Source organism: Poromitra crassiceps (genome assembly GCF_964638095.1).
Source record: "Poromitra crassiceps genome assembly, chromosome: 13".
In the NCBI taxonomy this organism is placed as follows: Eukaryota; Metazoa; Chordata; class Actinopteri; order Beryciformes; family Melamphaidae; genus Poromitra; species Poromitra crassiceps.
In genome coordinates this window covers 21,894,242-21,908,171 of record NC_139644.1, presented here as the reverse complement: position 1 = coordinate 21,908,171, position 13,930 = coordinate 21,894,242, and the positions used below count along the sequence as shown (strand labels likewise).

General features: G+C 46.3%; 1 protein-coding gene across 1 annotated transcript in view; it reads left to right on the top strand.

Moving 5' to 3' along the window:
• The window catches only part of kcnh4a (potassium voltage-gated channel, subfamily H (eag-related), member 4a), a gene marked incomplete at both ends in the record, with an annotated part of 36,498 nt that extends 23,231 nt beyond the window's left edge, over nt 1–13,267 (top strand). The window contains 11 exons of the mRNA XM_083649977.1: nt 1,482–1,639; nt 2,168–2,375; nt 3,190–3,384; nt 3,482–3,681; nt 6,122–6,371; nt 6,479–6,693; nt 6,892–6,930; nt 10,932–11,275; nt 11,368–11,447; nt 11,747–11,823; nt 12,242–13,267. Of these exons, the coding sequence (XP_083506103.1) occupies nt 1,482–1,639; nt 2,168–2,375; nt 3,190–3,384; nt 3,482–3,681; nt 6,122–6,371; nt 6,479–6,693; nt 6,892–6,930; nt 10,932–11,275; nt 11,368–11,447; nt 11,747–11,823; nt 12,242–13,267 (2,792 nt within the window). The remainder of the gene's footprint in view (nt 1–1,481; nt 1,640–2,167; nt 2,376–3,189; nt 3,385–3,481; nt 3,682–6,121; nt 6,372–6,478; nt 6,694–6,891; nt 6,931–10,931; nt 11,276–11,367; nt 11,448–11,746; nt 11,824–12,241) is intronic.
• Nucleotides 13,268–13,930: the final 663 nt, after the last annotated feature.

The following is a 13,930-nucleotide window of genomic DNA, read 5'->3' as shown; positions in this document are numbered from 1 at the left end:
CCGTGGCATCTTTGCACTCATGTGAGTTTATATATGACCTTGCAGATGTAGATATGATCAATTTTTCCAAAGTACTGTTTTCGAACTACCTTTTCTAAGCAGCTTCAGTGAACAAAACTACATTTCTCTTGATAGCTTTGCTTTTGTCCAATTTCTTCCAGTATGAAGTAACTGCTAACTGTACTTTCAAAGCTGCTTCCGCCAACATGGTCTGTGTGCTCCAAACCGGTCTAAAGACTCCCTAAAGTCAAAGATTTGTTTTTCTTCTTGTTCCTTCAGTTGGACGTTTGAGCTTCACTGTGCAGAATGATGTCTGTGCAAAGTTTGACACTAGAAGGCTGTTTCCACAATCGTCTGCTGAAATATTAACTTTCTCTGAGCTCACTGAAAAGGCTATTTTTAACGAGCATGATCATCACGACTACTACTGGAGCCAATCCCTGTCCAGTCAGTATTCAGCAGTTAAAGCCATTGTTGGTATGCTGTGATTGGATAGTTTTACCATCTAGATTACCATGATTGGTTGCTTTGGGATTTTAATGAGGTAGAACGAGCGGAAGTCATTTTAAGATATATTTTATATGTGAGGGAAAAACCATCAGGCACAAATTATTATTCAAATTATTCAAAGCAGTGGAACACCAACAGCATTAAGAAGAGACACCAATAATTAACTTAATGAAGAACAGGCAATATTTTCTGATGCAGCTGTGGTGGTTTCCGTGGCAATGGCTAGCACATGACTAAACTCCTTCCTACCTTTCCTCGCCCACTCAGGGTGTCTCTGTTGCCCCAGGTTACGAATCATAATTAGATCTCTCTCACTTTGTCCCACTTTTCCTCTGAAGGAAGTGTGATAGCGCAGCTGTCGAGGGGCATCGACTCCCTCCCTCCCTCCCTCTCTCAACAACTTTGTCTGGTGGCAGTCACACATTGATATTCATGATCAATTAGCTCACCTTTAATTACATCCTGCTGTGCCACTTATTGTTCGTCATTTTCATGCCGTATCCCTGACATGTTTTTGAGCAGGAACTACTTTTAAAAATGACGTTCCTCTGCCACAGCTCCATTTAACTCTGTCCACTAAACTGCAGTCTAGATGGTTAGAAAGTACTTCGACTGGGCGACCTGGGTTCAAGCGCCATCAGAGCAAAAGTCCACCCTGCTGAAGTGTCCTTGAGCAAGTCATTGCACCCTGCTGTTCTGTAGCTGACTCTGACCTCTGGCCTCACTGGATGGGGCATGTGAGAATCAAGGTTTTCCCTACATTAATTGGGACAGAAACATTGCAATGAAACACAGCTTTGGAAAATCTAACAATCTCAGAATCTGAATCAGCTTTATTGGCCAAGTATGTTGTAGACATACAAAGAATTTGACTCCGGTATACGTCGCTCTCATTAACAGCAGACTATCAAAACCTTGATTTTCTACATGCTGATCACGTTTTCTCTCCTATTCTCACTGCTGCTGCTCAGATATCATCCTGAATTTCCGCACCACCTATGTGAGTCAGTCTGGTCAGGTGGTGTACGACGCCCGATCCATCTACCTGCATTACTGCACCACCTGGTTCTTTGTGGATCTGATCGCCGCTCTGCCCTTTGACCTCCTCTACGCCTTCAACATCACAGTGGTGAGATTGTGTGTGTGTGTGTGTGTGTGTGTGTGTGTGTGTGTGTGTGCGTGCGTGCGCGTGTGTGTGTGTGCGTGCGTGCGTGCGTGTGTGTGTGTGCATGTGTGTGTGTTTGGGTGCCATTATTAGACACAATCTCCGTTTCCCCCCCCCCCCCCCCAGAAAAGACAGCTCTCTTTTCTTCTGTTAAAGCGAACTGTTTTGGTGTTTGTTATTCTCCCCAGAGCATTGGACTGTAGAAGATTAGCCCTGCTACTATTGACTGAGCTTCCCCCAGTACTCTGCTCTCCTCAGTCCTATTCACATTAGAAACACTCACATTTGTTCTGGATTAGTCTTCCTTTGTCACAGGCCTCAATTCACACACAAACCCAATATCTCCACTTAATCTTGGCGATAAGAATTTCAATCAAAACTTTTCCTGCACTAACGGTACAATAGTGCAAAGAGAGATGTCATCACATGAATCCACATGTGTAGAAACAGGTCTAACGATGTGTGTGTTTGGCTCTCCCTCCTCTTGTCCAGACGTCTCTGGTTCACTTGTTGAAGACGGTTCGGCTGCTGCGCCTGCTGCGCCTGCTACAGAAACTGGATCGCTACTCCCAGTACAGCGCTGTGGTCCTGACCCTGCTAATGTCTGTGTTCGCCCTGCTGGCCCACTGGATGGCCTGTGTCTGGTACGTCATCGGACGCAAGCAGATAGAAAGCAGTGACCCCGTTACCTGGGAAATAGGTGAGTGCAGTGTGTGTGTGTGTGTGTGTGTGTGTGTGCGCGTGTGTGTGTGTGTGTGTGTGTGCATGCGTGTGTGCGTGCTAGGTGTCTGTTTACAGCTCTCACATCCCAGAATCAATCAAGACTATAACATTCTTCCACAATGGATATCTATACTGGGTCCTTTTATAGTGCCTCTCCTGGTAGCTAACGTCATGCCTGCATGCTTCAGCAATCACTTCAACCTTTTGAGACCCGGGAAATAGGTGAATGCAGTGTGTGTGTGTGTGTGTGTGTGTGTGTGTGTGTGTGTGTGTGTGTGTGTGTGTGTGTGTGTGTGTGTGTACATGTGCGTGCGTGTGTGTGTGTGTGTGCGTGCGTGCGTGCTGCGTGTGTCTGTTTACAGCTCTCACATCCCAGAATCAATCAAGACTATAATATTCTCCCACAATGGATATCTATACTGAGTCATTTTATAGTGCCTCTCCTGGTAGCTAACGTCATGCCTGCATGCTTCAGCAATCACTTCAACCTTTTGAGACCTCCTCAGCCCGTCAGCCGTGCCTCCTCTCAGCCCAGAGGAAGTGCAGATCACAGAGTATTGGTATAGAGACTAGTCCTCCCCTGCAGAGTGTGAATCCAATTCACACACAAAGATGCATTGCTCTCCATAGATGACATATATATTATATACACATTGTATTTTATATTACACACACACACACACACACACAAACCACGATTTTTTTGAATATTTTCACAGAACATTCCCCGCACATTTGCCTTATCCCACCTACACTCTGCTCCTCATCCCGTCTCTCCTCTGGTCCGACAGGCTGGCTTCAGGAGTTGGGAAAGCGCATGGAGACGCCCTACATCAACAGCACCATGGGTGGCCCCTCCATGCCCAGCGCCTATATCGCCTCTCTCTACTTCACCCTCAGCAGCCTCACCAGCGTGGGTTTTGGCAATGTCTGCGCCAATACAGATGCTGAGAAGATCTTCTCCATCTGCATCATGCTGATGGGCGGTGAGTTTATGGGTGATCTACTGATTGCCGCCAACACAACTGATGAGCGTTCAGAGGGTTTGAACTCATTTTATTGTTGCCCCCCTCCCCCCTGCAGCCCTGATGCATGCAGTGGTCTTCGGCAACGTAACAGCCATCATCCAGCGCATGTACTCACGGCGCTCACTCTACCACACACGCATGAAGGACCTGAAGGACTTCATCCGTGTGCATCGGCTGCCTCAGCAGCTGAAGCAGAGGATGCTAGAGTACTTCCAGGCCACCTGGTCTGTGAACAATGGCATCAACGCCAACGAGGTGGGTAAAAAAATCCTTGTGTGTGTGTGTGTGTGTGTGTGTGTGTGTGTGTGTGTGTGTGTGTGTGTGTGTGTGTGTGTGTGTATATACAGTATATATACATATACATATATATACATACATATTGTAACAGGGTCGGTTCTCAAAAATGAACCAGACCCGCTACAACAACAACAGAACCAACTGAGCAAAAGGTATATATATATACATATATATATATATATATATACTGTATATATATACCATTTAGCAACTCTTAGTTATCTACATATCAACTCTTGACAGCATGGGCTGTGGTAATGTCCTTTTTCCTTTTCATGAAGTACAAATCCAAGACATGCTGCTGGTGTTTGTGTGGGGGCAAGATTCCAGGTTCACAAATTCATCATGGCACCTACTTAAGAAAATGGAATAAGACTCCAATGACTTTGAGGTGGCCTACATTTAAAGGACATTGCAAATTACAACTTTGAAAGCCAGAGAGGACTTTGGAGCAGCACCATGTAATTACAAGGGTTTGGAGGAGTTGAGAAAGAGAGAATAGTCATTAACACCCTCGCCACTGCCATCTGTAGATCATAGATTCATTGTTGAAGCTAACAGACAACCAATGGCTTCTGGGAACTTGATGGCTTTAACACCTCAAGTCTGTTTTTACTGGCTAGCATGTCAAAGACACAGTCTGTGTGTGTGGTGTTGTTGTTTGTGCTGATGGACATTAATAATGCGCATATAAATGTAGAATCTGGAAGAGTCGGGAAAGATTTCTGATTCCACTAATGTTGGTCATTTTGTTCCACAGGCACAACTACATTAAAAACTCATGTTTATCTGTCACATAAGTAAGTCAATGTCAGAGTAGTCTCGCTGGCCAGCCTCCTCTCCCTTCCGTCCGAGGAGTCTGGCGCCACAGGTCTCCATAGTGGGATTGCGATGGGCGGCGCTTAGCGGCAGTGCCCTTGGAAAATAGTTTCAAACAATCCAACTTGCCGTTTTCAGCGTGTAGCAACGAGCTAGCGTGTAGGTTTCTGCCGTTAGCTTGCTAGCTAGTTAGCGTTGTTGTTTTCACTGTGGCGGCAGGGCACTATTTACAGCGACACACAGGGAGGAGGGAGCGGAAGCCGCTCTGATTTACATGGTCGGAGCCAATGACAGCGCTTGTAATAAGCCGGGAGCGGACATCCGGCTGCCACCGAAACAGTCGCTCAAATGGGAGAGCAGAGTAGAGCAGGGGAGGGTTTATCCCAGTTATGGAGACCTGCAGCGCCAGACTCCTCGGACGGAAGGGAGAGGAGGCTGGCCAGCGAGACTAATGTCAGAGTGAAAAGGGCATGTCACACATGGCCTTTACTGTAAATAGGCTAATGTCAGCCAATCAGAAGAGCTATTCTTAGCTTAACTCTACATTATAGTTCCACATAGCCCTATAGCCTAGCCCTAGAGCACACTGAATCAAAGTGTGGGTGGTGGAAGTGGGCGGGGCTGGGGAAAAGGGGCCGTAGCTAGGGATAGGAAGGTTGTAGACTCTAAACTTTAAGAGTAGAGATTTTAGGGGTGGGAGGGTAGGGGGAGTGGCTTGTGGCATGTGGGTGGTGGTAGGGGTGTGTGGTCAGGAAGGCATGGGACTAGGGAAAAGGGGCTGTAGCTAAGGGTAGGCAGGTTGTAGAGAGTCAGGGTTCGAGGGATGGGTAAGGGGGAGTGGCTGGGGGATGTGGGCGGGTTAAGGGTCCATGAAAGCAATTAGCCGTGTTATTGAGGTACCCCCAAAACATTGCCTGACTGAATGTCCACACCACTGTGCCGTTGGCTTCAAGTTATTTGTGCTTGTTATTGACCATATAAGCTGTATGTATTTCAGACAAGCCTTCAACAGACTATTTCAAAATAGCATAAGCAAGGTGCTTTTTACACATAGACCTACTTGAAGTGCTGCCATTCATATCTTTTCATGGCTACTGTACTTTGTGTTTGGCAAAGCACCTAGGCAGTAGGCAGTGTGAGAAAGACACTTCTGTTCTCTACAAAGACGCCATGTGTTCAGAATTCCCATCAATGAAAAGAGACATTGATGATATCCGCCAGAGAAGAGGAGGTGTTTTGGTGTCTCCTACTCAAGCACACTCTTTCTAGTAGACCCATTCTTTATACTCAAATTGCCTAGCGTACAGGCGGGCGGGCGATGTCTCTCTGTCTGTCAGTCATGCGCCAAAAAATGCGCATTAACCCCCGAGGCGCCAGCTCATACAATATTAACCCCCAAGGTGCCAGCTCATATGACATTAACCCCGAGGCATTAGCTCATACGACATTAACCCTTGAGGCGCCAGCTCCTTACAAACACAACACAACACCAACAACAACACACACCGGACAAGGGGCCGGAGTCCCAGTGGACGTTGCACTGTAATGGTCTTGACGTGTTTCCCTGCCTCTCTCTCAGCTGCTGCATGACTTTCCGGATGAACTGCGGGCGGATATTGCCATGCATCTGAACAAGGACATCCTACAGCTGCCTGTATTTGAGCGGGCCAGTAGGGGGTGTCTGCGCTCCCTCTCCCTGCACATCAAGACCTCATTCTGCGCACCCGGGGAATACCTCATCCGCCAGGGGGACGCCCTGCAAGCCAATTATTTTGTCTGCTCCGGTTCCTTGGAGGTTCTGAAAGACGGCATGGTTCTAGCCATCCTGGGTCAGTGTGGGCCAAGTGTGAAACATCCCCCCTCTGCTGCCCTTTTTGGATCTTTTAGCCGCATTCGACCCATTCTAACCCCTCTGTTTAACCTACAATCCACACAGGCAAAGGTGACCTTATCGGGGCCGACCTCCCAGGACAGGACCAGGTGATCAAGACCAATGCGGACGTGAAGGCGCTGACCTACTGTGACTTGCAGTACATCAGCGTCAGGGCTCTGAGGGAAGTCCTTGGGCTGTACCCAGAGTACGACAGCCGCTTCAGCTCCGACATCCACCACAACCTCACCTACAACCTGAGGGAGGGCAGTGGAAACGATGTAAGACATGTACCATCACATCTCAGGAGAGGAGAGAGAGAGAGAGAGAGAGAGAGAGAGAGAGAGAGAGAGAGAGAGAGAGAGAGAGAGAGAGAATATTTCATTCTGACAGTATTTCATTGCCTATACTCATTAGCAGACAATACTTCATCACTGCTCTAATTAATGAGAACAAATGATTTGACTACATTTCTCTAGGGAGTAACAAGATTTCCGCGGTCTCCCAGGCTGTCTCAGGTAGGCTATGTCTGCCTCGCTGAGGTTATTCTGTCTCAGGTAGGCTATGTCTGCCTCGCTGAGGTTATTCTGTCTCAGATAGGCTATGTCTACCTCGCTGAGGTTATTCTGTCTCAGGTAGGCTATGTCTGCCTCGCTGAGGTTATTCTGTCTCAGATAGGCTATGTCTGCCTCACTGAGGTTATTCTGTCGCAGGTAGGCTATGTATGCCTCGCTTAGGTTATTCTGTCTCAGGTAGGCTATGTCTGCCTCGCTGAGGTTATTCTGTCTCAGGTAGGCTATGTCTGCCTCGCTGAGGTTATTCTGTCTCAGGTAGGCTATGTCTGCCTCGCTTAGGTTATTCTGTCTCAGGTAGGCTATGTCTGCCTCGCTGAGGTTATTCTGTCTCAGGTAGGCTATGTCTGCCTCGCTGAGGTTATTCTGTCTCAGATAGGCTATGTCTACCTCGCTGAGGTTATTCTGTCTCAGGTAGGCTATGTCTGCCTCGCTGAGGTTATTCTGTCTCAGATAGGCTATGTCTGCCTCACTGAGGTTATTCTGTCGCAGGTAGGCTATGTATGCCTCGCTTAGGTTATTCTGTCTCAGGTAGGCTATGTCTGCCTCGCTGAGGTTATTCTGTCTCAGGTAGGCTATGTCTGCCTCGCTGAGGTTATTCTGTCTCAGGTAGGCTATGTCTGCCTCGCTTAGGTTATTCTGTCTCAGGTAGGCTATGTCTGCCTCGCTGAGGTTATTCTGTCTCAGGTAGGCTATGTCTGCCTCGCTGAGGTTATTCTGTCTCAGGTAGGCTATGTCTGCCTCGCTGAGGTTATTCTGTCTCAGGTAGGCTATGTCTGCCTCGCTTAGGTTATTCTGTCTCAGGTAGGCTATGTCTGCCTCGCTGAGGTTATTCTGTCTCAGGTAGGCTATGTGTGCCTCGCTGAGGTTATTCTGTCTCAGGTAGGCTATGTCTGCCTCACTGAGGTTATTCTGTCTCAGGTAGGCTATGTCTGCCTCACTGAGGTTATTCTGTCTCAGGTAGGCTATGTCTACCTCGCTTAGGTTATTCTGTCTCAGGTAGGCTATGTCTGCCTCGCTGAGGTTATTCTGTCTCAGGTAGGCTATGTCTGCCTCGCTGAGGTTATTCTGTCTCAGGTAGGCTATGTCTACCTCGCTTAGGTTATTCTGTTTCAGGTAGGCTATGTCTGCCTCGCTGAGGTTATTCTGTCTCAGGTAGGCTATGTCTGCCTCGCTGAGGTTATTCTGTCTCAGGTAGGCTATGTCTGCCTCGCTTAGGTTATTCTGTCTCAGGTAGGCTATGTCTGCCTCGCTGAGGTTATTCTGTCTCAGGTAGGCTATGTCTGCCTCGCTGAGGTTATTCTGTCTCAGATAGGCTATGTCTACCTCGCTGAGGTTATTCTGTCTCAGGTAGGCTATGTCTGCCTCGCTGAGGTTATTCTGTCTCAGATAGGCTATGTCTGCCTCGCTGAGGTTATTCTGTCTCAGGTAGGCTATGTCTGCCTCGCTGAGGTTATTCTGTCTCAGATAGGCTATGTCTGCCTCACTGAGGTTATTCTGTCTCAGATAGGCTATGTCTGCCTCGCTGAGGTTATTCTGTCTCAGATAGGCTATGTCTGCCTCACTGAGGTTATTCTGTCTCAGGTAGGCTATGTCTGCCTCGCTGAGGTTATTCTGTCTCAGATAGGCTATGTCTGCCTCGCTGAGGTTATTCTGTCTCAGGTAGGCTATGTCTGCCTCGCTGAGGTTATTCTGTCTCAGATAGGCTATGTCTGCCTCGCTTAGGTTATTCTGTCTCAGGTAGGCTATGTCTGCCTCGCTGAGGTTATTCTGTCTCAGGTAGGCTATGTCTAACCTGACGCTGCCAGATGGACGGTATAGCTCCACATAGGTTTCACTAAACCAGTCGTCACGGAGAACCAAATGCAATGTGAGTTCACGTGACGGGCGGTTTACCAGGCTAGGCTATGTCTGCCTCGCTGAGGTTATTACTTCAGCCTTCATCTGTCTGACAAATTCTCCCATCAGCTCACTGAAGGTTTGCAATCATTGATCTTCTTGCAGAAATGCATTCATCTTGTGAAATCATTCAGACTCAGAGGTTGATTTCACAATCTTTTTCATACTTTTTTCATATTTGTGTTTCAAAGCATTCCAGGAAAGTCACGACCACACAATATTCCTAGACAAGACATTATAATGAGCTTTTTTGTGGGGGGAATGGGGGGTAGTAGTTCATGGAAATACCTTTTTACTAATAGTAAAGATAACAGTTTTGAGGAGTATTTCTGGACACTTACTAATCAGGAGAACATTGTCCTCTTATAGGCATCCTTGTGTTTTTAAGCCACTGGCATAACTGTAGGTGTGAAAGTTGACCATTTTTGGCAATTGCTGTCCACTAAGAAAGAAGGAAAAGGCACAGAATCACTGTCACTAACGCCATGGAATTTGACAAAAGAACTACGAAATTATTCTTTAGCCAATTTGAGCTTGTCACAGTCTGATGCCATTCATCCTGGAAATTATTATAGGTTTTTACCATTATAAACACACAGTTTGTGAGGGTGGAGTGTCTAAAGGTTGCGTTAAAGACCTGTCACAATGCTGTAATGAGTAGGCCTATGGTTAATATTTGAGCCCTATGTTTTGTCAGCCAATAATGTCAGCTGTCACATTATCAAACATCTTAAACAAGAGAGCTTTTGAGGAGCTGCCTTGATATTTTATATATTTTATTTAACTATCAATTTGATAGTTTATATCTCAAGAGTGAAAAAATAGATTGTACTGTGAGAAGAACGCTACTCGCCTTGTAGAAATGGTCTATGAGCACCTCTCAAAACTCACCAAAAATGAGCATTTAGAGACAGTTTCTGAAAAGAAAAGAAAAAAGTGAACATGTCTTCAAATATTCCCTACGCACTAGCTCTTGTATAGGCGACAGTTATCCTGGAAAGCCTCTGGAGGCTTGATGGTTAAGGAAGGCAGGCAGCCAACCAATTAAAAACAATAACTGCCAATCAAACTGCAAGCTGAGTCACAACTGAGTGGAATTTGATTAAAAGCCTAATCAAAATTCAAATGCCAAATATAATAGCCTACAGTTATTTTTGTTCTTCGGGGGCCATGTAGCCCCATTGAGATCATTTTGTGAATCAATCAGTAGAAGCTGCAGCAGGGCCATTAGGCAACGCATATAAATTGATATAAATTGAATTTTTGCTTGTGTCTACTTCATTTACGAGAGCTTTCTCTATGAGAAATGGAGGGTACCGATCTCACTGTTTCTGCTAAACATCTACAGACAAAGCGAATACATTTGAATGATTGGATATCTACTATAAATAAAGTGTTGAAATGTTACAAATACTCTGTAGACTCTATAGGCGGACTATCCTAATAAAGTGTTACCAGGAAAAAACATATCTTTGTATCATTGGTGGCTGCAGATTTCTTTCTCACTGTTGTTCAGAAGAAAGTTTCCTTTCAGTGATCACACCTGACACTTGCAATTAAACTGAGCTAATTGGGTGAATCTATTCACCTTAATATGTCCCATCGCAGGCGTCAGCCAATGACTTCCTATTGTGTTTACACTTCCTGTGACAGTACAGTACTTATATATCGTGTTCGTTGTGTTAACTTTGGCCAACACTGCTGAGGGGAATTAATGTGTGTGCAGTCAGACTAGGTTTGAAACAGATGGCTTTTTGAACAGGAAGTCATAACACAACTGGGTCAAGTGGGCAGGGCTACATAAGGTGAATAGTGTCACAGTTACCCCAGTTACCTCAATTACAATTACTGGGGGTAACTGTAATTACAATTACAGTTACCCCAGTTTGTGATTTACGCGGATATGACGTGGTGTATTATGGTGTATTTGTTTTACAAAAACGTCTTGCCACGTGCATTTTTAAGACTCTTTCCACAGCCTCTATTCATCCAGTCCCATAAATCCAAAAAGAAACCCTAACAAACTTTCCAACCTTCTTGTCCCCCAGAGCCACGCTGCTATGGACCATAAAGTCCCCTTTATTGTGGAGTCAGATGATGAAGATATGGGACACTCTCATGAGACGGGGCTGCCCCTGCTGCATGGAGTGGGCAGCCCTGTTCGCCAGGCCTGCCTCAGCACCCTGCTGGGGGAGGAGCTCCGCCACATCAACGCGCTCCGCCTCTGCAGGTCACCTGGTCAGGACTGTCAAGGCCACAGCCCCTCCCCTCAGCCCTTCAGCAATGACGAGCTCTACCCCACTCCATTGCCCACTCTTACTCTTGACCCAGGCTTGAGCCATCGGCCGGCCAAGCTGCTCATCCCCGTCAGCCCGCTGGACCTCAGCCCCAGGTGACCCATTCAATCTGCTTCATTCAAATATGAATTGCTTATCGGTTCGCCTCCATTCAAACTTATGCAACTCTTATTTGTGTCTCTACCAGAGTCGTGGATGGAATCGAGGACAATGGTCATGCATTTCAATTTAATGTAGAGCAGAGCGAGGCAAAGACTAATGGAAAAGGTAATCTCTCCACAAGCAGCGCAGTGGATGAACAACACGTATTGAACTGTACCAAACTGAACAGAAACCTTGACTGAAAGCACATTTCAGTAACGAGGCTTTCACCATAAATTATTCATACAAGGTTGGATTAACACAGGAAAATATCAGGTTTTAACCCTTTGTTAGACACGTTTTGCTGTTTCTCCACGTTTAACCAATACCGATACATATCAAGCTTCAAAGTATAAGATTAATGATTTGAGATTAGTTGTCATGTCTCATTTGTCTCTTTCCTATCTTTTTCTACCCAGTTACAGATCCGCTCCAGGTGAGTGCTAACCTGCTTCTGGAGACAGAGGAAGTGAGACAGAACATCAGCAAATTGAACAAAGAGGTATGTCGTCCCAACATCAGATCAACTTACATACAAATGGGAAAATGTGAATTATGTTATTATGTTTGGAGGACAAAAGAGAGTCCAAACATTTTATTCATTTTTATTCATCTCTATTCAGCAGACTTTTTGTGCATCTTTCACCTCGGCCGTAATGCACTTTTGCTGGTCCTTGAGGGCTGGGGACACATCTAAAAACAGACCTCTGTTGACACACTTTCAGTGTTAAGTAAAATGCTAAGGTCATGGGCACTGCCCTGCCAAAGTTAAGTGCACTATAAGACACTGAAAGTGAACGTGCCCCAATTTTAAATGTAGTCTTTGAGGCAACTAGGCCTTTATCCCTTTCCCTGCAAGCTTATCTCTGATTCTTGTCATTGATGAGGATCAAACAGCAGATAATTATTTTCCTTCTCAGGTGAACAACTTGAACCACGAAATATCTAACCTGACCAAGGAGCTCCATGAGATGATGCATTTCCTGCAGTCTCATATGACGATGCCGCATTATACCTCTCCAGTCTCCACATATTCCTGTGGCGTACAGATGATTCCCAGTGCCAGTGTGGCTGCTTCCAGTGACTGGAAGACCGGGGTGCCTTTGGATAGAACCACCAGGCCACACCTCCATCATGAGGCAATTAGCCACCCTGCCAGAAATGTGTGGGGCTGCAGTGGGACGCCTGCCCAGAGCCGAGGCCCCACCTTGGGGCAAAGGGCTGAGGTGGACCATTTGCTCCAGTCCACTAGTCCCATGTCATCCTGTTTACACCAGTGCTGCTCTGACAAGGACAGAGCCGCCGGTCACAGACTGCAGAGTCAGTGCGGCCCCTTCCAGACCTCCAGAACAACACCCAACTCTCCCTACATGACCCACTCTCACGGCCGGGGAGGTCCGTCCCTCCTGGGCCTCAGCGCTGCCTTTCACAGCTTCCCGGTGACTTCTCCAGGCCCTCAGGTGGGATACAAAGCCCCTATTCTCACAATGAGTAGCTCTGCCCCTCTGTGCTCCCCGGGAAGTCTCAGCCAGTCCCATCCCTCTCTGAGTGTGCAAAACAAGTCTGATCTCACACACTCCGAGTCCAGCTCCCCCACACCCATCCATTCCTCCACCACCCCCACTGGCCAGCCACAGTTCCACACTACATTCAGCTCTCTCACCCCCTTGGGTGTGTACACCTCAAGCACAGCACACATCCAGGGCCAACAGGGTTCTATCAGACAAAATGACCTAGTAGGATCCAGCCCTATCCACCACACACAGGACGTGGTGCATTCTGTTCTGGGGCAGTCAACAGACAGTAGAGCTCCTGAGTATCCAGAGACTAAGTCCAGGCCAGATAATGACATCGTGGATTCTGAGGGTACCAGCAGCAGCATGCTGACCGTGGAAGCTGAACCAATCTTGGACCTGGAGGTGACACAAGCCCCGCCCCCTCGCTGATCAAATCAGTATCTTGTTGTGGTGTGTTACTGCATGATAATGATGCCTCTATTGTACCTTCGAATAACTTTCGGTGTATAGTTTCCATGACGATGAAATCAGTCCAAAGGCATCAACAACTGCTGAAAAACCAATCCCAGAACTGAATAAAATATTTCACAAGCTATTGTAAATCTGTCATTTTGTTTATAACATGATAATGCGCATTCTTTGTCGAGTTGGTAGACACTGCTTACTGGGCTGCAAGGCTCATTAAGAGGGACAAGGCATTTTATCTCACAGATATGCACTACTTTCTGTCTCTCTAGTTTTGCATTCAAATAAAACTGATCTTAGCTTGGCGATATTAAAAATAAAACAATTGAAGGAAAACAAACTAAATAGCATTTATTGTTATCAGACATTAAAGACATCTTTAGTCCATGGAGGATTTAGATATTTCACTGTTGTCATCAATGTGGCCATTCAGTGTGACCACAGATTTTTAAGAGACATGTCTGCAGTGCCACTCTGTGGTAAGAAGCAGTTACAGCGAAGAGGATGAATGCTACCATTTCATCACATTCAGCAGAGTGGAATAAGCAGGAAAAATCAATAAAACAACCAAGAGAATATAATCACTTGATTGTTCATCTTCACAATGAGACAAATTTCCAAACAGAG